Genomic DNA, 24,914 nt, shown 5'->3' on the forward strand with positions numbered 1-24,914 from the left:
GTCAAATAAATAAATAAAATATATTAAAAAAAAAAAAAGAAAGTAGATGGAATCAAATTCTCATGAAAATAGATGGTAGGGTAGAGTAAACAAGGTATTTCCCACCGAGCACCAAATTTTTAGAGTAACTACGTAGTTGAGAGAACGAGCTATTAGAATGAGAGTTTTAGGTAAATAAAAGAATTTCTCTCTAATAAGACAAGTGAACATGTCTAGAACTTTATGACTTGAAATAAGTATAGTTGAAAATAAGAATTTAATACCTCCCTGATTAAAAATAAAGTATTTAATATCTCATTGAAAGCATACACTTAGATAAGTAGAATGATGTATATTTGAGTATGAGTATAAATGTTCAGCTTGGATCACAAAAGACATTCCATTTGACCCCATCAGAGGTTGAATTCCTGTGTTCAATTAATCTTCTGGGACATCTTATATTCCTAGCTTAAAAGCTAGCCAAATATTGTAAAAGCTCCTTACAAAAATATTATTGTAAGTCTAGTGACCTAATTTATAGCTTGTTTTTGTTTGTCTCTCTTATACAGACTTTCTTTATTATAGGCTTGTTTTTTAATGTAAAATTTGAAAGTTAAGAATTTTTAACATTTTTACAAGGTTTTACCAATTAGAAGATGGAATGTCTCTCACAAAGTGAGTATTTTTGATGCCTTGAAAAATATTTATGGAAACAGAAACACATTCATTTTATACATCCTTATGCCCTTTAGGATGCCCTTTAGGAAGACTCAGATAAAAATATTGTAGAGAGCTTATTTAATAAAAATTATGATATTAAGATAGAAACTGTCCCATGTTTTATTCAGATTTATTCAGAAATTTGGGTAAATTAATTTCCCCAGATGAAAAATGTCATAATTTTTTGCATCTCTGATGTGTATTTAAAGTCCTATAAATCACAAATACTCATTTATTGCCTGAATTATTCTTTCACACAAAATAATTACTTAAATGCCAGGCACAGATATGTACTAGGGGCTAAATAATGAGTAGCAGAAAATATATAAACAAGGCGATCTGAGATAATTGTGTTATTAAGATAATAAATTAGTATAAAGGAAATTTGGCGTGGACATGGAGTGGTTACATAGGTTGTATGGATCTCTGCGGAGATAACCTTAATGCCATCATCTGAGAGAGGAAAAAGAGTCAGCCATGTGATGACTTTGGGTCACTGTTCAAGGCAGAAGAAACGAGTGTGAAAACCCTGAGGTGAAAAGGAGAGTGGCAAGTACACAGAACAGAAAGGACAGCGTAGCCAAAATACGATATGTGATGGGAAGCATGGTATAAAAATAAAATACTGATACCTATAACTTATATTCCCCATATTATCCACAGCATTTTGAATGGGAAGTTGTCTTATATCTAACTTTAAATAAAAAATTAAAAATGAAGAACCAAAAAGGTTTACCAAAGTTTTATCAAAGCTAAATAAGTACATTCATCTACTTAGTGTTGTTCTGGGCATAGTTGTCAGCTTACTGCTTTTCCCATTAGACCCAATGAAGACTTAATAAAAGGAGGCATTATTACAGTATATGTTGGTAATGCATTTGTAGGGATCAGAATGCCCTGTAAAACACACATAAAGACATTCAAAAACACTTCCAATGTGTAGAAATTAGACATAATGCCTTATTCATAATTTATTTTTTTTTAATTTTTTATTGTTATGTTAATCACCATATATTACATCATTAGTTTTTGATGGCCTTATTCATAATTTAGCGATGACTTTGGCAATTCAGTTCTGTCTATAAAAACATCATCAAGAATTGTTTGAACTCATCCCTTTTTGTTTGTCCCATTCAAGAAAATTACTTGAACCAAGTAAATATTTCCTTGCTCTTCTTTCCAAAATAGACATCATTACTACAGAATAGTAAGCAAGGAATGTAAATTCTGAGTTTGAGACTCAGATTTGTAACTCAAAAGTTTCTGCCCCTGAGTTTCCCACTTCTTTAAAATAAGGAAGTTACAATCAGTGGTGGACACTGTGAAGCACTTCCAGATATCACCTCAGTGGAGGACTTAATAACCACTCTTGGTGTGTGTGTGTGTGTGTGTGTGTGTGTGTGTGTGTGTGTGTGTGTGTCAGATAACCTTCAGCGGTCACCCCATTCACATGTCAGATGCCCTTCCTCCAAAGCCACAGCTTCGTGGGGTTGTGCACATGCAGTGAGCTGACTGGAGGGGTATGGGGCTGAAGTGAAAAGCCTGACCATTTCAGCCAGGTAGGGACAACCTGGGAGGGTCATTCTAGTTCTTGTAGATCCCAGCTTGGACCTCAGTTGTGTGGGTTCTTCTCATTTCTTCATCATCCCTTCACGCTCTCCATTTTTGTCACTTCTGATCCCTTCTCCTTGAATTTCCAACCCAGATCACAAACAGCATTTAGGGAAACCATTAAAATGAAAGATCAGGTTAGGGCAACCAGCAAGGTATATGGAAGTGAAAAAGAGCATACATTACTTTTCTTTGCCTTGAGTAAAGGATGTTTTTTAGGTGATTGCATCAGAAACATTCTGGGAGTAATGAGTTGGTAAAGCAATTTAGAAATCATATGTAGTCAAAGCTATATGAATGAATCAATGAGAAGCTTCACAGTGGAAAATTAGGATGAACTCTTGAGTAAATGTAATAAGCTCTTGTAACTGACAAGCAGCACTTAATAAAATATTATGATTTTGTATATTGTAATTTTCCATATGCAGAATTTTAGAATAAACTATATTAGCCATTTACTCAGTCACTTAATACATTTTATTGAACACATCTGTTTTCTTCACATCCATGAAAGTTTATTTTCTGTTTTCTCTTTGGGGAGATGCTGCTGAGTAGCCTTTGGAAATGTGTAGGGGGATAATACAGATCTTACAAGGCTAGGAGGATGCTAGTGGAGGGCTAAGGATGCTAAACGTCTCGTAATGCCCTGAATAATTTCACAGAATGAAGCGTGATCCTGCCCCAAATGCCCATGGTGTACCAGTGAGAATGACTGGGCTGAGAACAAATCCTCCCTCTTCCAAGATTTTCTTATTCCTTCCTACAATTCCAATCACACAGACTCACCCACAGTGTGCTACCTCCACCCTCCACAGTAGCAATAATCTTAACTTCTGAAGTAATATACTATATAATTTCTACCACTCCTTTCCTAATTTGTATTATAGATCTTTATCTATATGTCATAAATCTTCAACTCGAGTATAAGCTCTTTGAAGCCAAGAGTCTTAGTATAAAAATATAAATTGGAAGGAAAAGGCATTCTAACAGGCATAGTATTTCTTTCTGGATACAACTGTAAATGTGTAAGTAAAGATCTATACACTCAATATATAAATGGGCATTTAATATAAATATATATATAAATACAATAAATAAGTATACAGATATAAAAAACATGAATATAATTTGAAAGTAGGTGTTAGGACTGTAAGATTCATCTTTGGTGAACTAATTCTTAAATTAGAAATATACTGTATTAGCTCAGGCTGCCACCTAGATACCACAGACTAGATAACTTAAATGACAGAAATTTATTTTCTAACAGTTCTAGAAGTTAGAAATCCAAGACCCAGGTGCTATCAGGGTAGATTTCTGGTAAGTCTTTTCTGTCTGGCTTGCAGATGACTACCTTCTCAATGTGTCCTCACATGGCCTTTCCTCTGTGGACACACAGAGAGAGTTCTGGTATCTCCTCTTTCTATAAGAATACCAATCTTGTCAGATTAGGGCCTCACTGTTAGGACCTCATTTAACTTGAATTACTTTCTGATAGACCTTATATCAAAATACTGTCATGCTGGAGGATTAGGGCTTCAACATACGAATTTTTGGGGGAAACCATTCAGTCCATAATATATACCAGTGGCCTTTCTGTACTAATATTAATTTGGCAGAGTAGTATTTTTAAAAAAAAGTTATTCTTAAGTAGACTCACTGACTTGGACCCAGATAGAAGGATTGTTGTTACCTCTGTTGTGGCACCTCTTTTTCTATTTTGGATAACAGGTGTTTGTCTCCATGCCCTGTATCCCTAACTAGAGTATAAGCTCTTTGGACATAAGAGTTTTGGTATCCTCACTGTATTTGGCACTAGTTAGCACTAACTAATGGTTTCTAATTGCATGTAAATGTATATTCCTCCAATTTCTTATTTGTTGAATTTTAGGGAGATTGTTAACAGCATGGTAAACATCACTTTTAATTGAATATAAATTCAATACAAGTCAAGTTTTTATAAAAATCAAAACATTAATATTTGTACTGTAGGTAAAGTGGAGCCATACCTAAGTTGCTTCAAAGGAGAATTGTTGTGCTTTGGCAACCTACTTGGTAAAAGTGTTGATGCTTTCCCCCAGTGTTATCTGTTTATTAAATGGTTGTGGAAGACACTTTTTAAATTAAGTGAAAAATTTGTTTCTTAATCCATCTTCTTGTGTTTTTGATCTGTTTCAACATGAATAGCTTAGTGAGTCCCGTGATAAGACAATACCTGACTAATTTTAGAAATGAGTATATGAAATGCTTAGTACTCTGATTGGAAAAACCAATAGAAAAAATTTTATCATTCCTAGGGAAATGGAGAAGTTTGAAGTTAAGAGTCTAGTCTGCAACATTGACTGAAAAGAAGCAACAGATATATTATTAACAACATGTTAATAATGGAAAGCTAATAATTATATGTGACTTACCAGAGTAGAGAATTATGGGAGGCTATAGGAAATTTAATTGAGGGGTGCCTGGGTGGCTCAGTCAGTTAAGCGTCTGCCTTCAGTTCAGGTCTTGATCCCAGGGTGTTGGGCTACCTGCTCAGCGGGGAGCCTACTTCTCCCTCTGCCCCTCCCCCTGCTTGTTCTCTCTCTCAAATAAATTTAAAAAAAGAAATTTCATTGAAAGATAACTTAAAAAAATATATATATACCTAAAAATATATCATTGTGTCGGGCACCATACAATTTAAGTTAAAGTGTGATTTTCTTGATCTCACCATCTTTTCAGTTTCTACTATAATGTAAAATATTTATTTAATAAGCAGTTTTAAATTTTTCATACTTACAAAGGTCTATATGAATAAGTAAAAAAATAGCATTTTAGTTAGCAAAAAGATGTATAAAATTATGATCAAAACCTTTTTTCAGTCTTTTATCTCTCTTGTTCAAGTAATGATAGGTTCTGATTTTTCATATATTATGGTTACGAATAATGTATTATAGGTATTTTTAATTTTCAAAGACTTAAAATACTCCTCAAAGGAGGAGTAACTGCCTCTCCCTTTGGTAGGAAAATAGTTCAAACTCTAGTCACCACTTACATTACACAAAGCTATAAAACAATAAGAGGGGGAAAAATCCTCTATGTATGGGCTGTCCCATAGCACTAAGTAATGTCCACATGCTTTCTAGCTGAAGGTTATCAAAACAAATCTTAAGTTACTTCTTGACTAGAAACCTGTCATCTTTGTACATTTATTGAAAACTTAGCAGAAATTTCACAAATATTTCCAAACATACTCTTGTTATAGCAGGTTTTTAAAATAATTTAGTTTGTTCACATGTTTCCGTAACCCACATAAAATAGTTTAGTGAAGAAACAGTTTGCTGACCTGAGCCATGTCTTCCTTCAATTGCTGTTTCACAAATATACTGGACTCCTGGTGTTTATCTTTTTTAAGACACATGTATTTGAGTAGATTACCTAAAAACTATTCTTCATAGCCATGCAAAGAAATCAGGAATCATTCGCTAGTCTCATATTCCCACATATTTTTATGAAGTGTAAGAACAAGTGGATTTGCTAAAAAATACACAACACGAAGGTTTCTAAAACAGAGTTTAATTTTAAAAAATAAAAATAATAACAGCCAGATAGAATCTCTTAGCTGTCACCATCATTACTGCAGAGTATGTTCGTCAACCTAGAAAAAAGTCCATAGGTCCAAAAAATGGGTATGTAACCAAGCGCTGATTTATGTCTATTGCAAAATATGGAACATTTGTAATTTATCTCTTTTCATTTTCTACTGATGGATTACACTGCCCTTTGCAAACGCTGGTTTGGTGACCACTGTATAGTGTAAAGATCGCCATCTATTGAACATAAGTAATTACTACACTTCAGTTCCTTGTAAAAATAGTACTTTAAAATCATTGAAGAAACAGTTCCTATATACACTCTGTATTTTCACACACAAATTGTTCATTACTTTTCCCAAATTAATCTGGGAAGACTACTGCTTATAAATATCTTTAAAAATAAAAATCAGTATTTGTAATATGCAGAAATTGACTTTCATGGTCCATATGCTCATTGTTGAAAGATAGAAACAAGCAAACAAAAACCATCCAAATCCAGAGATAAATACTGAAAAAGTTTTGGTTTATTTACATTCTATAGAGAATTGAATGCATTAAGTTCCTTAGAAGTTTTATCAGACCGCCAACACTTCTCTTACAATACTATTTGGATAAATTCTTTCTGCTTCACCCTTAGGGAGGTAAATTACATTGAAATTATTTGATTGAATTAAACCAGAAAGTAAAAGGAACTTATCTTCTTGACTAAAAGTCAATACTATTGAAGGCTCCTCCTGTAATTAACTTTTTAATTTCAAAAGATATCACAACTTAATGAAGAGCATTGATAATAGGCAGTCTTCATCCATGATGGAAGGCTTAATTTTCTATCCTTTGTCACTATTCAGTTTTACATATTTTAGTCACATTGAAAGTTTCAGAAGACCAAGTTTTTCTACCTTTATGTTATGTGAAGGTGTATTTATTATGATAGTATGATTTTATAAAAGAAAGTTGAAATGATGTATTACATAATATATAAAACATATGACAGGTATGGATATTTAGACATCTCAATTTTCCATTTCTTAGTCAAATTAAAGAACTCTTTTCAAATTAATCTTAAAAGCAGGTTCAACTGTCTATGTCTCTCCTTTTGTTTTTCTTTATTTTTAGGACTATTAACAGTATATGTTGAATGCTTCTTCTGTGTCCAACTTTGCAAGAGGTGTTCATCTCCCAGTTACTCCTAATTAATTATTCCTGAAGAGTCTGTATTTATTTCTTTGAATAGAGTATGTATGAAATATGTGCAACTTTTGGGTTAGAGGTACATTATTTATTTTGTCTTTTCACATACTTTATTCTTTGTCCCAATATCCTAGTAACTCATAAGAAAAAAAGTAATTGAGAATAAATTTCTGAAAGATTTTAAAGAGAATAGTTTTAAGCGAACTTGGTGGACTCAGATTTATCCTTTGCTTACTGCAGTGGCATCAAATATCTGTTATTAAATGAGCAAATCTTTTAGGGTTATTGAAACAGTACCACATGCATGTTAAGAAAATGTACATTCACACACACAAATATTTAAATATGAAAAATAAAATGACCAGACAACATTAATTCAAGAGATTAAAAAAAGTGATGTTGTCAGGGGTTACTATAAATTAACAAATGCTCATTGTCGAAAGATACAAACAAGCAAACAAAAGTCACCCAAACCCAGAGATAAATACTGAAAAAGTTTTGGTTAGTTTATATTCTGGAGGGAATTAAAGTTCCAATTAGAAAGGGATTCTAGATGAGCTCTCAGTAGTCTGTTTTTCTCACTGATTTATAACCCAAGTATTTATAGAACTTACAGATGAGATTTGGTTAGTAATGCTATATGCATTTTAAAAAAAAATCCTGGAGAATGGGAAAGAAAATAGAAGACTTGGAATAGGTAGATGTAGTACTGATTTTCAAAGAAGAAAAAAACTTATAAACTGTAAACTAGTTTGAATTTGAGATCACCTGGAAAAAAATCTAGAAGGCATTTTTAAAGCCTTGCCAGCAAGCACTGAGAAAAGGACAGAACTGCCAAGACGCAGAATTAAGTTCTCAAGAAACAAATTACACCCAATTTAACACATTTTTGGTAGATTGGGGGAAATGTTAATTTTAACAAGTCATCAAAGAAAGTCTCTTAAGATCCCACTGAATTTAATAATGAAATGAGGTTAATGATTATCAAATTTTTAGATTCATGATAAGTTGAAGGAGTTGAACAAAGGATATTGTTTTAAAGGATCAATTAGTGACTTGGATGAGGGGTTCTACAGCTTGCTTCCTAAATTTGGGGCTTTCCTGAAGTGGGGAGGCATGGCATACATGTTCCATACCCAGATCATCCTTCGAACATATTTTAGGAGTCTAGGAAAATGGACCAAATGTAGTAGGGAAAAAAAATTTAATATGGTTATGTGTAGTTTGGGTCAAATAATTTTGCTCTTCTGGGACCTATTTGGTGGTAGGGGTGGATGAAGTTAGCAAAAATAAATATAAAAAATTAGGGATTTTAGAAAAAAGTAAACCCAATATAAGTCATGTCGTATGACTCTTAAAATTATAAGGCAAGCAACAATAGTTCGATTCTATACTTGTAAAATCTCACCTGACATATTATAATTAATCCTTGGCATTAATGTCTGACAATTATGTAGGTAATCCTGAGAAAATCAACTGAAAAATCATGGGATAGTTAAGCTGTCTGGGTCAGAAGCATTTATATGAGTAATTGATTTCAGCTGATAACAGGGCCTAGTTCCTTGGCCTAAATCCACAGCTATGTCATATTCTTCCCCAAACATTCTCCCTTAGTCTCAGACTTTAGTAATCCCTGCTCATGTTTATTATATATACATTTAATAAATAAATCCAGCAAGTGCTTATGAAGTACTTATCATGTGGTACTCAGTGTTGTAGATACTTGGTTTATAACAGAGGCAAGGTTCTGTCATGGATTTATAGTCTAGTGGAGCAAACACGCAATAAAAAAGCAAATAATATAGTTTTATGTTATGTTATTCTATAAAGAAATAATATGGGACAATATGATGACTATAATGAGGGGAGGGGAGGAGTGAAGTCATTAGACACTAGTTAGGGAAAAAGAAGACATTTGAGCTGAAATATGAATGACCTAAAGGAGTTAACCATGCATATATACAGAACATAGGCTATCTAGGCAGAGGGAATAGCAAGTGCAAAGGCCCTGAGACAGGATTCAGCTTGGTGTGTTTAAGGAACTGAAAGAAGTCCACACTGACTGGAGCATAGTAAATAAAGGAGAGAGTGATAAGAGATTGAGTGAAGTAGTCAAGAACCAGATCATTTTTTGCCTTGTAATTTGTATTACGGGATTTAGATTCTTATCCTAATTAATTGGAAAGCCCAGTACAGGATTTTAATCATGGGAATAATATCTGATGTATGTTTTTAAAAGAGCCCTCTGAATACTATGTAAAATTGATTGTGAGGGAGAAAAAATGAACACAGGAGACTAGTTATGTGTATTCCCTTAGTTCAGGCAAGAGATGATAGGAAGTTAGGCCAAAGAGGTACTAATGGCGAGGGAAGGAATTGGGTAGGTTTGTATTTTAGAGGAAGTGCTGACAATGGAGGGGCAGGGGTTGATGGATAACAAAATAAAAGAACCAGTGAATTTGGTAAGAATTAATTGAGTTGGTAAGAGTCAGTGAAATTGGTTAAGGTCAGTTCAATAAAAAAGCTAATAGAATCAAAATATAGAGGGGTGAGTGAGTTACAAAAAAAGGAGGTGCTTAACATCCAGATTTTAGAGGTGTTAATCTTACTGATGAAAAAGTAAAAGATATGAATTCTGGAGTGCATGGCTGAGATGTTCCAGGCATGAGACTTACTAGCCTTGGAGGAATTATCTTTGAAGTGAAGAAGTCAAAGAAAATAGCAGTCATGTTATTCAGTGATTCAACATGACAGCACCAAAGTCATCAAGAATGATTGTTGGAATGGGGTAAAGAGAAAGAGAGTGAGTCAGGGCCTGAAGCAAATAGTGGGTGAGGTAGAGGCAAGAAAATGAGTAGATAGTGAGTGATATAATCTGATGATATGAACCTTAAGGGACTGGGGATTTTGGAGGATCTAAGATGACTAATGTTAGAATCAATATTGAGGAAGGCATTATCTTCATCTCCAAGTTTATAAACATACAAGGTATGAGAGAGAAGGAACCTCTTTTTGAAGGGACTGAACAGAAGGCACAGAACAATAGAGGGTACAGTGGAATAACAGAGGATTTGGGAGGGCTGAGAGGGATGGGAAATTGATCATATTGGGAGATACATAAAAAAACAGTAAAGAAACAAGAATACAGGAGATGATGGATGACCCGAGGGGTTTGCCTTTCTGATTGTGGCAGGTAAATGGATGGAGAGTATGATGGGATTTATCCTTGTGGTCTGTTAGAGGAAAGTGGGCAGGAGAATCTAAGTTCCACAAGGGCAGGAAATTAAAGTGGGCAGTAGAATATGTGAGGATGCCTGGCATGAAGTGGAATCCAAATGTCATTGTTGAATGAATGAGTGAATGCAGTGATTAATGAGAGAGCTCAGAACGAATGATCCAGAAGATTTAGCTAGAGAGTGTGTGACCCCTAGCTTTTGTTCTCTAATGCTAGTGGGATACTCACTTGATCATAAGGTGCTTTGGTGGCATTCTCAAGACACCTGGCTTCTCCAAGGACTCATGGTCTGTGGCTGTTTCATAGTAGGCATTCACACAGATTCATGTATATTTTCAAACACGTAACAGATTGAGCAGTGCTACTTACTAAATAATATATCTTTTTATTCTGAATCTGAAATAATACCTTTATAATTTATAAGTTCTTTTTATAATGTTAGGATTACATAAATACTACAAAATGGCAGGTTTCTGCCCCATAGAGGAAGCTGTTTCTAGCTAATTGAAATCAATAATAGGAGCCATCAAGAAGAAATTGATGATGCAGAGTGAGAGGGGCTATGGTTAGTGGTTAGTACCTTACAGTTACTAAGGGATGTAGGCTTTTATCAGGGGATTGTTCCAGGTGATTTTAAAGTTGGTGTTACCCCTTAAAATCTTTATATTATATTGGGTTTTTAGAAGAGATATAGTATAATAAATGCTTAATCTTTACCTGTCTTATCTTGAGACCCTATAGAAAAATTTCTCTAGGGACACCTGGGTGGCTCAGTTGTTACCCATCTGCCTTGGGCTCAGGTCTGATCTCCAGGTCCTGGAAATAAACCCCGAGTTGGACTCCCTGCTCAGTGGGAAGTCTGCTTCTCCCTCTGCCCTTCCACCCTGCTCGTGCTCTCCCTCTCAGTCTCAAATAAATAAATAAATAAATAAATAAATAAATAAATAAATAGAAAAAATTCTCTAAAAATATCAAGGAATACTGTAGAGGTAACTAACCTAAGGACTTCACATAATGTTAAGACAGGGCATTATTCAATAATAGCCCATTAGGGAAAGCAACAGTAGAGAAATATGTAAGAGTTAAGGCAGAATTTGAAAGGTGTGAATAAAATGGAATATATATAGATGTGTATATATATATATATATATATATATATCGATAAAGAGCAAATTCTTCCCCCAACACAAATAAGAAGTTCCATTCGCTTCAGAGATCTCCCTTATTCTTTCCCTCTTTGCCTTTCTTCTGTAAAGTGGGAACCTCCAAGAAAGATAATTTGAGTCAGTCCTTTATCTTTGCTCTCACAAAAAGTAAATCTCATTTTGGGTGGTATTTTCATGTTTGATCATTTACTTCTTAATCTTCTTTTTACATCTAACATTCAGTCCTTTCTGCTTCCCCATGTATAAAAAGCAAGGATGCCCCTACTTGCTGATTTTCAAGTTCACTGTAAGGTGCCATCTGTAATGTAGAATTAGCAGGCTTAAATAATGTTTTTAGACTGCTACAAAAACAAAGGTTATTGAAATCAGTTAATAAATTTGGCTTTTGATTAAGAGTGCCAGAAATTTCCAGCTTAAGTTTAATTGATTTAATTTTCCAGAAGGGAAATCCAATATTATTGTGTGAATGTTTGCTTTGTGGAAGAGTGACAATACAAAGGACAGTTGTCATTTTCCTCCTTTACTTGGTATAAAATGCACATTTTAGGGATTGAATTTCTCCCCTAATTGCCATGTGGGGATGTAATAAGTCACTTTGGTTATTTTGTGATATTTTTAAAGAGAGTGAGAAATTGAAATTTTTAGTTGGAAACTTGAAGTTTTTATGCTGCAAAAGAAAGTTTCTGCATTCTTTTTCACGTATTTTAAAGGTTAACCTTTGTGACGAATTTATTCTTACATGGTTTACGTATAATTCTAATATGGGTGAGCCAGATTAGCATTTTGAAATTGTATTACTGATGGAGAACTTTCACATCCTGCAATCAGGAATAGCCAGTAAAATAGTACTAAAAACAGGCAAGTGTGTAGGCTTAAGGCACAGAAGACAGAAGAGGAGTGGTCGACTGGGTATTATACTTTACCAAGTAAAATGAGGAATGTACTCAAAAAGAAAAACTGTACGATTCCACCTGTATGGTGGAGCTATTAAAGAAATAAAATTCACGGAACAGAAAGTAGAATGGTGGTCACCAGGGGGTGGATGGTGGGGAAAAAGAGGAGTTGCTGAATGGGCGAGTTTAAGATTTGCAAGATAAAGTTCTGGAGGTCTGTTTCACAGCAATGCGTATACTTAATACTCCTACTGAACTGTACACTTAAAAATGGTTAAGATGGTAAGTTTTATGTTGTGTTTTTTACCACAATGAAAAGAACATGAGGACTGCACATTTGTTGATTGAATTTAGCCACAAAGAGATCATTAGTGACCTTGGCACGAATATGGTTTTATCAAGGCTGGAGGATGAGGCCCACTTGAGCTGGTTGAAGAGTGACAGGCAGGTGAGGAAATGGAGACAGTATTTCTAGAGTAGAGCTGTTATTCCCTTTGGCTGTTAATGTGGATAGGAAAATAGAAAGGGAAGGCAGTTTTGTTGGTGGTATTTTTTTTTTTTAATTTTTTTTTTAAAGATTTCATTTATTTATTTGAGAGAGAGAATGAGAGAGAGAGAGAGAGAGAGCATGAGAGGGGGGACGGTCAGAGGGAGAAGCAGGCTCCCCGCTGAGCAGGGAGCCCGATGCGGGACTCGATCCCGGGACTCCAGGATCATGACCTGAGCCGAAGGCAGTCGCTTAACCCACTGAGCCGCCCAGGCGCCCCGGTGGTATTTTTTTTTTAAGAGAAGCTGTACTATAGTATTTTTGAATGGGGACTCAAAGCATGCAGTGGAGAAGAAGAATAGAAAATGCAAAGGAGATAGATCAATTGAGGCCCCTGAGAAAAAGGGAGGAAATGGAGTCCACAGCTTAAGGATCTTGCTTTTTGACAGCTGTCAGTGCTGGGGCATAGAAAGAGAGTTCCATTCCCTGTTCCTGTAGGATGGTAAATTAGTAAGATGAGCAACGTCACACCGGCTTTGCCTGGACAGATTGCTAGTATGGGTCCCCACTGGAAAGCATGGAAAGACACAATTGCCGAGAAAGATAATGCACAAATAGCTCTTTGTTCATTTTTCCTGAGAAAAGCAGGCCAGAAGGCTGCAAGCTCAACTCTCCAGACATATCTGGGAAGGATAAAGTCTTCATACCTCGCTTTCATAAGAAATGAAAACTCACTTAAGTAACAAAGAGAGTTTGGCTGCTGTAGAGGTGCTATTAATTAGAGCTTCTTCCAATCCTAAAAGGAATAAATATTAGGGAATGACAGAATTAGAATAGATATTGATGTCTGTTCCATATTAAATGAGGTAGTTTAAGATTTTCTTAGGTCTAGTATTTTTAGAGGTTGGCTAAGCAAAGGGATAGGTAATCAGTGTGTGTAAGACATGGGAAACCTGCCAAGTGCATTTGTTTGGAAACTTGGAAATTTGGCTTTAGAAGGAATTTCATGAGTTATGTGAACTTTATTCTCACGTGACACTCATTTTTCCAATCAGCCTAGTGCATGGAGATATTAAAAGACTGAACTCCAGCTTACTCCCTTTTCTTATATATTAGTCCTCGATACATATTAGTATGAAAACATTGATAATTCTTTATATTTTCTTTTTTTAGAATATTGATAATTCTTTGTGTTGTAAAGGACATTTTTAGAGGTATTTTTGGAGGTCTAGTAATTTCTTAGAGGTTGATCATGTGCCCCTTCTTGCTTAGGTAGTAATATAGTACCTCTTTAACCTGAACTGCTATACAGTCTCCAGTCTCTAGAAGGTACAGATATTATCTAAGAAATATATGTATATTGTGAGTGACTTCTGTATTTGAAAACAATAAGTTTCATTCATGCATTCATTCAACAAATATTTATTGTTTACTTTGTGGTAAGTACTTTGTTACACTTCATTTGTACCATTAGACATAATGGTCCTTGACCTCAGGGAGCTTCTAATTTGGTGAGGGAGTCCAGAATTAAACAAATAACCACACAAACTGTCTGATTACATTAATAACAAATAAGTTCTGTAAAGAAAAGGTACAGGGTACTTTGAAAGCATATGACATGGGCAGCCTAAGGTGATGTGGGGAATTGGAGAGGCCTCCCTGAGGAGGTGACGTTTTTAAACTGAGGGCTGAAGGACACTTAGGAATTAGCCCAGTGAAGTTGCGGTAGAGAGGTAGGCATAAAAAGTGAGAAGTAGCAGACTGTGCAGAGGTCTTGAGATGGGCAGAAGCTTGGCCTGTTTCAGGAAGAGATGGAAAACCAGTTGGACTGGAGCAAGGCAAAGAAAAAGAAGAGCTCTGTAAGATAAAACTAGAGAATGGGAAGCCCAGGACCACAGTTGTCTCTAAAGCAGTGCTGGAAGGCTCAGCAACAGACAGGATCAGACTTGTATTGTTAAAAGTGTACTCTAGGGGCACCTGGGTGGCTCAGTTGTTAAGCGTCTGCCTTCGGCTCGGGTCATGGTCCCAGGGTCCTGGGATCGAGCCCCGCATCGGGCTCCCTGCCCCGCGGGAAGCCTGCTTCTCCCTCTCCCACTCCCCCTGCTTGTGTTCCTGCTCTCACTGTCTCTCTCTCTGTCAAATAAATAAATAAAATCTTTAAAAAAAAAAAAAAGTGTACTCTGGTAGCTATGTGGAGAGGATTTTCTCTAGACAGGGGTTAGCAAATTTTTTTTGTAAAGATCCAGATAGTAGGTATGTTAAGTTTTGTGAGCCATATGGCTTGTCACAATTACTGACCTCTGTATGTAGTGTGAAAATAGCTATAGATGTATGTAAATGAAGAAACCTGGCTGGGTTCCATAAAACTTTATTTAACATTTATTAAAACTTTGTGGCTGAAATTTGAATTTCATATAATTTTCATGTGTCATGAAATATTCTTTTCATTTTTAAAAAACCATTTAAAACCACTCCTAGTTCATAAGCCATACAAAACCAAGTGGTAGGCTACATTTGGCCTGATACTTATGGTTTGCTGACCCCTGTTACAGGACTTACAGTTCTTATTCTTTTAACATTTTATACTCTATCTCTTAAATGATATCTTAATTCTAACATGACATTTTTGTTAAGTTGTCTACCTTTTTTTTTTTTCAACACTGTGGTAAAGGTATGACTGGTGCTAAATAAAAAATGGGAATATAATCTCTCATTTTCTATTTCTTTATCTTAGTGTTACATTTTCTATTCTGAAAATCAGTATAATATGACTGATTTTTTCTGTTTTTTTCCATGGCCTTTTTTTTTTTTTTTTTTTAAGCAACAGGCAATTTTGTACTTCTCCTATTTATGTTTTCCTCCCAAAGTATTATACTTGGTGCTTTCTTCTTTCAAACCTCACACTGAATTTTTCATCTTTTTTTTTTTTTTAACCTGGTGATAGTTCTAAAATTTAATTCTGGCATTCAGAAGGAAAAATGGTACAGACATCAGAAAAACAAAGTAAAAAGTAAAGCAACACAGCTGGATGCAAACATTTGTTGTGTCACTGGAAAAAATACTTCGTTTACATCGAGATAAACAACATCCATATTATTTCAGATCTACAAACAGCATTCTGACTTGAAAGGAGGTTTTTAGTTGCTTCCTTGCAGTGCACTATTCAGGCAGCTACCCCACAAGATGCTGGAAAGCATTATGTAGTGGAAATAGTTACAGACAGACCTGGTTCAAATTCCATCTGACTCTTACTAGGTATATGGTATTAGGCAACTGAATTAATTTCCTAGAGCCCAACTTCCCTGAAACATGCAAAATACACAGTCTTTTGTATTGGGACTCTGTGTGAGAATTCCCATATGCCTTTTTTCCCCTCACATGAAGGTAGCCATGTTAAAAAAAATTGGGGGAGGGAATAGATTTGGTGGTGGTGAGGGTGTTGGTTTGGATTTTAACCTTACTGCAGATATGAAGTTAAAACAAACAAACAAAAAACTAGAGTATTCTCCCAAAAGAACCAGTATACACTTAAAAAGTGGTATAGATGATAAATGTCTGTACTTTTCATTAATATTTCCTTTGCCTTGTTTATTTTGCTTCTGAAAACTTAGGTTTGACAGTTCTCTGGAAGACCTACCTCAGAGTGGACCTCACCCACCTGCAACTCCTCAGGTTTTACATATTGGTAGCCAAGTAGCCACACTTTCTAAAGTAACCACGTATTCTAGGTAGAGTTTTTTTCCCTCGTGGTATGTCGAAATTTTAATGCTGGTGGTGAAATTAAATACTAAAACTGACTAAAAAGGAACAAGTGATCATAGATTACAGAACTGACATCATTAATATATAGATAAGAAACTTTGGCACTCAGCTGTGGAAGACCGCTTTACACCGCTTTCATATTTGTGTATGTGTGTGTCTCTCTCTCTTTTTGTTCAGATTCAAAGTTCTCATACAGAGTCAGGAAATCTGTGCCTTCTGTTTATTCACTGTGATTTGGAAAGTCAACTTTCTTAAGTTTATTGTAAGTCTACTTTACTGAGTTAGAGCATTCACCTCTAAAAACGGAGTGATATGTTCCACGTGCCCACACATATTCTAAGGGTATTCAGGTTACTTATAAGATTTTGCAGGTCTCTGCTGATACTAAGTCCTTTTATATTATTATTTGTGATACAGTACAAGGAAAGAAGTCCATTACAGTGTCCTTTTCTTTTTACAGGAGAAAGACAATTTAGCTGATTTACTTTTTAGTTGATTTTTTTATAGACTTAGGTTTCTAGTTGTTATTTGCCATCACTTCCCCCAAATAGTAGCCATTGCTTGAAAGATGCAGAGTAATTGAGGAATTCAGAGTTGAATCACTTGGTAACTTTTTCTTCCACATTGCATGACACTCATATTACCCTGCTTTGCCACTGATAGCATCTCTCTTTTCTCTTTCCAGACCCATTCTTTCTTTTCTAGCCATTCACAACAGTTGCTAAAACATAGCCATACAGTTCAATTCAATTATAGGCTTGCGGAAAAGCTATACTTAATTCTGTATGATTTTTAAAAACGGCTTGCCGCTGTTTCTTTAATATGCTTTCTAATTGTTTGTAAAGTTATAGCCAGTGGAACTATGAATAATGGATTATCAAATTCTTCTGAGAAGGAGAAAAGACTTACACAAATGCACAGTTTCAGACATCAGAGCTCTCATTAACCTGGATTGAGTTTGGCACATAATTACTTTGTGTTGGAGGTGACCACTGTCACAAATTGTGAAAAAAGTGGTCATAGAATGGTGAGGGTGTTCATTAATAACTTGCATGCATAAATGAGAGGAGAGGTTATAGGTTTCATGCTGTACATTTTAGACTTTCTTTTAACTTAATAACAAAATTTCTCAATTTCAAGTTGATAACCAACTTGGAAATCATTACAGTCCCAATGATGGAATGTTCATTTCTGTCCAGGTGTTTGACCTTTTCTAAAAGACGAAAGGAAAATATTTATTATTTTAAGTCATAAGTGTTCTGAAAATGGAATTTCATACCAGCATTTTTGATTCTTTACAGAGCTAACTGGAAATAGAAGTATAGAACATCAGCAGATCGGGTGATGTTTTAGTCATATTCACTTTAACTACTGTTTATTTTACAAAGGTGCTGTCCTTCCCCAAATAGGTTTATTCTCAATATTTTAAAGTTATTTCTTGTTCCTTTCAATATGTATTGCTGCTTCTGAATGGGCAGTCGGTTGTACCTGCTTCTCCTGAAAGCACAAGTCTCATTAAAATGTCAGGCTCTGGGTGTATATCATCTCTAAGGTAAAGCTCTTTATGTGGAGTCTTTTTAGAAAAATCGACATAACCTTCCTTTCTATGATTACAGAAATTCAAACTTCATATTTAGATTCATTTTCTACTTAGATGCTGACAAATCAGTCTTCACATGTGTGTTATGTATTGATTTAACTTTAAATAGGATACATTCAAAAGCATTTGTATCTCAGAAATCAGTTTTATGGAGGACTATATATCAAATTTTAACTTCTGAGAAAAATCACAGCAACGGTAAATAAATGACCTGAACTCTTACAACACTTCTGTATCATACCTTTTAATGTCTAAATATTAATATGAGATGGTTACTATCTTATCTTTATTATGCTATCTCTTCTCACTTTCCTTTTTTTGTTCCTCTCCTCTTTTTTTTCTTCCCCTACGTATCAATATAAGCAGCTCCACAAGAAATGTGGTGACAAGTTCTTTGGAAGGCTTTCAAAACTCTTCTACCTTCTCACCTCCTGCTAGATACAGTGCTGCAGTTCTTAGTAGTGCGGCTGCTACCGTGTCTGCTGTTCTTGCTGCAAACCCAGCCAGAGCTACATTTACAGGGTGCGTCTCGTGTGATTCCAGCAATTCCCTCTGTCTTACAGGTCCCCTCAAAGCAAACACAGCCATCTGAAACAGTCACAGCTGTCTGTGAGATCTTGGTTGTGTTGTGGTCCTAGATTGTAGACATATCCCACAATGTATGTTACTGGCTTTCCTTTAAATCATCCTTCCATCTGTTTCCATGATTACCACTTATCTATGATGCTTTTCAGTTGCGTGGATTACTGCATGTTGTATGCTTATTGAGTTTTGGGTTTTTATAATTTTTAGTTTTTATATCTGGGACAGAATCAACTATCAATGGATAATTTTAAGTTCTTATTGGTATTCTTTTCACTCACAAACTGATTGTATTTGAGGGTGATCTCAAGTCTAACTACACCCCTCCTCCCCCCAAAAATAACTTTTTATTTTTATGAGATTTTGTTTTTACATAATTTCTGGTAGTCTTTATAAAACTTTATGTGCTTTCTAAAAGATTGTCTCAACTAGTTTTGGTGAAAATTTAGTCAATTCTATATTAATGAGTAAAATAAGAGAGCACTCAGACATTCTTTTCACCTCTTTGATCTTTCTGCTCTGGGTGTATTTCCAAATGTCTCTGTTTCTTTCTTTTCTTTTTTTAAAATTTTTTATTGTTATGTTAATCACCATATATTACATCATTAGTTTTTGATGTAGGGTTCCATGATTCATTGTTTGTGCATAACACCCAGTTGTCTCTGTCTCTTTCTGGAAATGTTTCAAATCATAGACCATAAAGACTACTTTCTGCTGTTGGTTGTGTGATTTTTCGACTTAAAACTCTTTCTAAATGCTCACCAGGCTCTCCAGCCCTGATAAATATCACTCCCTCCTGGATGCACTTTGCATCAGCCCTGTTTCCAAGCCGTTAGCTTTTTTGTACCTGCAGTCCTCGAGGAAGTCATCTGGCTCGATCCATGTTAAGAAAATAAGGTACTGTGGAGCAGATACCACAGTGGGGGTTTGCTATAAAAGATACTGCTTTCTGTGACACCTAACCACTGTATTAACAAACCAGGTGAGAAAGTCCTAGAGTGGATTTGTGTTCAGTTTTAAATTAACTATAAATTCAGTGCAATGCTAATGGACAAGCATGTTATTTTAAATGGTCATTAACTCCCCTTTTAACCCTTGGTGACATCTTTTATTAGCACACTTGATGTTTAGTATGAAATTATGAGTAATTTCATGAGTATTTAAATTACAGTATAACCATTTCATTGTATGGATGGTAGCTATACTAGGATAGTCAAATGTTTAGTAAGACATACCTTTATATCTTTTGAAAAAATGAAAAAGAATAAAATAATTCATTTTGATTGGCTACTACTGTCTTATATAGTTCTTAAATATGAGGGTTTTACTTGGGCAAACAACTTAATTTTTACCATATCTGGGAAATTCTGAAACACAAAATTAATTTTTCTCCTAAACTTAACAATTCTGCCAAAAATTATTAGGCATAATAAAGAAATAAAAATATCCCAAGTGTTCATGAAATGTATAATTTTAACTAAATAACTGTTTAAATCATCTCTGATGGAACATAAAATTAACGGCAGAGTGTACAACTATGACTATAATTAGTAAAAGCCTCATATGACACAGGCTATCTACTCATCATGTGTTTGTATTCTAGTCACTGTTACGGAGGTTTTCAATATACTTACTTACAATTCTGAGTAACTTTTAAGGGAGATATTTAAACAGGGAGAGAGAGAGAGATCATTGTACATTTTTCTCTAAGGAAAAAAGACAATTGAAATTATTTTATATTTGTGGAATTGTGAGTGTTAATTTGGCAGAAATCTTTCATCGTCAGGGCTAAGTCTATACAGAGACAGGTTACTGAACCACACTTGGAATAAAAAATCCCTTTGAGGACCTAATGGAATGCTCACGTCTTCTCTCCAGAAAAATACCTATTGCATTTTTTTTTAAAACTGAATGGCCAGTGGTATGTTCCAATGGATATCAAATGGAGATGGGATAGGGAAAATTGGAAATAGGGTGGAGAAAAATACCAGTTTTGTGAGAATACCCTGTCTCCATTAGTGGCATGCTCATTCAGCTCTTATCTTTATATTCCAGGAAGTTGTTTTGCACTCACTGTTTAATAAAAAAAGAGCAACATTAAAATTCTTGCAAACCTTGCTTGACTGGAGAGTTTTAATGCTTTTCATTTATCATTGTGAAACTAAGGACAATTTTATAACATTTTTGTACATAACCCTTACGTGCAGAGCAATCTGTCTTTAAGTAGAGAGAAATTACTCTGAAGGAAATGAGTCGAGTTTTCCTTTCAAATCAAACATTTTATGTTTAAATAAACTTCTTGTTTTAAAAAAAGTGTGCATGAAGTTATGAACTGATGGATGCTATCCATGGACCTGCTTATAGAATAGATATTAGTAGCCATTATCACTTTTTATTAACAGCAATAGGCACAAACTAAATATATTTTGGTATTTGGGAAAGAGAAATGATTTCCGACAGGGTAAGCAAGTTGGCATTCTGGAAAGCAGGAACACTGGGCTTCCTGAGGAGACCTTTTAAATTTTAAATTTGGAAAAAATATATGAGGCATGATTTCGGAAATAAGATACCAATTTAAGTTAACATGCCATACTATGTTAGTATATTAGTCATTAATTAAAAATATTTTTGCTGTTAGTGATTATTGTAACATTTTATTCCCAAATATAAAATAATATAGCCAATGACTTTATTAATTCTTTAATCTTTAGTACGTGATACCTATTGCTTATGTATTTTCTTTAAATAGTAGCTAATACTAAAAATTAGGCAAAAAGACGTTAGCTCTTCTAGAGACCTAGGCGTTATATATTTAGATATATGATTGTCTCGATAAAACCTAATATTCTTCCATTCCTACATTAAATATTTTAAGTAAATAGAGATCTGTTTCTCCTGAGACTGTTGGACTCTGCTTATCAGTGCTGAATTTAAATATAAATGGAACAACTTTCTTGCTTATAATTTAGAATTTTATAAGGTCTTTATAATCTACTGCACACACTTTGTATCTAAAGAGTACTGTTTAAGATTTAGACATTTTAGGCCTTTTGGGAGAGAATATATAAAGACCATGTACAAAGGATACAATAAAAATGCACATTTGCGTAGGTAAAAATTGAAGTGTAAGAAGACACTCTGCATTGTTTGGGAGAATGTGGGACCTTTCAAAGCTCTGTGGACAGATTTTTTTTTTTTCTTCCCTCTGTGCTTAGCATGGAGCCAAGTACTTTACTTGTATTACATGTATTATCTCATTGTGTTTCATTTAATCCTAACAATAACCTTGGATAAAAGTAGTATTTTCATCTGATTTTACAGATGAAGAAACATTATCAACTTCGGGTAACTTACCCAAAGTCACACTAAAGTCCCCAGCCTCAGTTTATAATGTAGTGCAGGAGACAAGATACATAAAGAAGTTACTGTTATTTTTTTTTTTTAAACCCTGGGTATTACAAATTGAAATGTTAACTATACGTGATGCAGTTAATATGTGTCATGAACTGAGGGAAGGAGTGTCTCTACTTCTAGAAGATTAATTAAATATATTAATTGTTTAGTATGGTACACTGTGCATGCTAGATATTATTTTTACTACTGTTGTTAATTATAACAATCGTACTTGGATGTGTGCAGAGGGAGAGTAGGGGAGGTGCCTTCTGTGTAGAGCCTGAAAAAAAATGGAGTGTGGACAGAGACAAGGCATGGCCAGCATATAGTTTGTATCACAAAGTTATAGGAGATAATGACTGGACAGGTAGACTGTAGATATATCTTAGAAGGTTTTGAATGTCATGCTGAAGCATAACTTATAACTTAGCCCTCCACCCTCTGATGGTTAAATCGGCTCTGCAGCCTCTCCAACATCTACTTGAATACCCTTTGGAGACAGGCCTCTCACTAAAGGTATTGTTAGGAAACAGAACACTTCCTTTGGACAATTTTTCACATTAGGAAGTACCTCCTTTTATTGAACCAAATCTATCTCACCATAGACTTGACACTACATTAGGCAAACAGAATGTAGCCATGTAGAGTGAATCCACATGTCACATATTTGAGGATTGCTCTTAGGCTTCTCCTGAGGTTTTTTTCATACCCTAGGCCAATGTAACTAGTTCCTTCAACCAAACTTCACTAGGCTTGGCATTAATTTTCTATCATCCTGGTCTACGTAAGTCTGTCTGGCAGCTCTCCTGGAGTTAAATTTTAACTCATTCAGGTTATTAAACATTAAATGATGATTTGGGTTTTGTTATTTCCAGATTATATTTTTGTTTCATCTGTAACTTCTAGTATTGCTTGGTCATAAATTTTCTTCTCAGAACTGTGAATATATGGATTATAATTTTTTTCAAACCCACATGAACCCCAAAATTAACCTTAGAATTAAAGTGACCTGTACTTCTGTATTGTTTTAAAAAATCATGTATTTATAATGTATAAGAATATTGAAAATAAGTCTTTTATCATTTGAATATATTAATTATCCTTTTCATATGTTTAAGCTCATATTCTCTGCCTTAGAGTATGCTAAGTATTTTGTACATAATTATCTTACTTAAGCCTCATGGAACTCTTATGAGAGCAAAGTATTATCCCCATTTAAAGTTTAGGTAAATGAGACTTAGAGAGGTAAAATAATTTGTTCATCAACAAAACTTTTAAAAAGGTACTCATAACCATTCTACTATAAAGCTTAATCTCTATTTCCATTAATATTCTTTATTGTGTCATCTTTATTGATAATAGTGTGTTCAGCATTGCCATTAAATAAGTAGTCTTTTACTTTTTATTTAAAAAAATTATTAAAATGCTTAAATTTTTCATTATATTGTATGTTTTAATATCAAGTGGATTTCAGTTTTTCATGAAACTGATTAGAAATGATAAAAGAAGGTGATGGCTCTGTTACATTTGAATTTGAGAGAACAATAATAAGGAACAATATTTCAAGAACATTAAAATAGCTCTAATATGATTTTTCAAAACTGTTTAGTGTCAGAGGTGCCCTAGGACCACCCCCTCACTAGAGGATTTATAGAACTGAGTATACAGTTGTACTCATGACTAAGATTTATTATAGTGTGAGAATACAAAGCAAAATCAACAAGGGAAAGGGTACATGGATCAAGTCCAGAAGAAAAGAGGCTCAAGTTTCCAAAAGTCCTTTCTCAATGAAGTCACACAGGATATGTTGATTCATACAGCAGTGAGTTTTTTTGTTTTTTTTTTTAAGATTTTATTTATTTATTTGACAGAGAGAGAGAGATAGCGAGAGCAGGAACACAAGCAGGGGGAGTGGGAGAGGGAGAAGCAGGCTTCCTGCTGAGCAGGGAGCCCGATGCGGGACTCCATCCCAGGACCCCGGGATCATGACCTGAGCCGAAGGCAGACACTTAACGACTGAGACATCCAGGTGCCCCCGTACAGCAGTGAGTTATGATAAAACATGTAAAGTGTTGTCTACCAGAGAAGCTCATTAGATACTAAGTACTTAAGGTTTTTATTGGGGCTCCTTATGTTCTCACGCTGTGCCTAGTTCATACTGTAAGTCCAGTCTCACAGAAGGAAAGTAGGTATTTAGCATAAACCACATTGTTTTTATAGCTTAGGCACAGTGAGCTACTCTTACCTTTTAGAGAAAGTTTTATATGACTGTAGGGAACTGTTTATCAGCCAGCTTCTCAAATGCCATTTAGAGGCCAACCTTGCAAACAGGCCTTCCTAAGACTAGGCACCCTTAGGCCTCCTTTGTTAGGTGTTCATCCCAGATTCAAGAGCATTGGAGAAATTAGGTACTCTTATTAATTTGGCAGTATAATGGACATGATTGAATTTGAAATTTCTTTTCATTGAAATAATCTCAACCTAAACCGTATAATTAAGGGACATTTATTTTACTGGTCATTAAATTAGTAGTCTGTCCATATTGAACTACTCCTCCAGCCATTGTTTTCAGTTATTGAAGGACTTGAGTTTCTGTGCATGGAATTATTTAAGCAAGCAATATCTTGATTTCTGTTCAGAAGTTATAGGATGTATTCTTCTTACTATTGTTACAATAACTTGAGAGAAACTGCTATAGTATTATGTCATTCCAAAGTGCATAT

General features: G+C 34.8%; 1 protein-coding gene across 12 annotated transcripts in view; it reads left to right on the forward strand.

The window, feature by feature from the left end:
• Positions 1–24,914, forward strand: part of PDLIM5 (PDZ and LIM domain 5) — a 205,647-nt gene that overhangs the window by 131,813 nt on the left and 48,920 nt on the right. For 7 of the 12 annotated variants that reach the window (XM_073891974.1, XM_073891975.1, XM_073891977.1 and 4 more), the window contains 3 exons: positions 16,466–16,582; positions 18,583–18,738; positions 19,564–19,695. The exons of 4 other annotated variants lie outside the window; for them this stretch is intronic. In XM_073891974.1, coding sequence (XP_073748075.1) covers positions 16,466–16,582; positions 18,583–18,738; positions 19,564–19,695 — 405 coding nt within the window. The remainder of the gene's footprint in view (positions 1–16,465; positions 16,583–18,582; positions 18,739–19,563; positions 19,696–24,914) is intronic. One more of the 12 variants, XM_073891979.1, reaches the window with a different exon arrangement.

This window comes from Callorhinus ursinus, unplaced genomic scaffold (genome assembly GCF_003265705.2).
Source record: "Callorhinus ursinus isolate GAN/ISIS: 27379988/994484 unplaced genomic scaffold, GSC_fseal_2.0 scaffold4, whole genome shotgun sequence".
Lineage (NCBI taxonomy): Eukaryota > Metazoa > Chordata > Mammalia > Carnivora > Otariidae > Callorhinus > Callorhinus ursinus.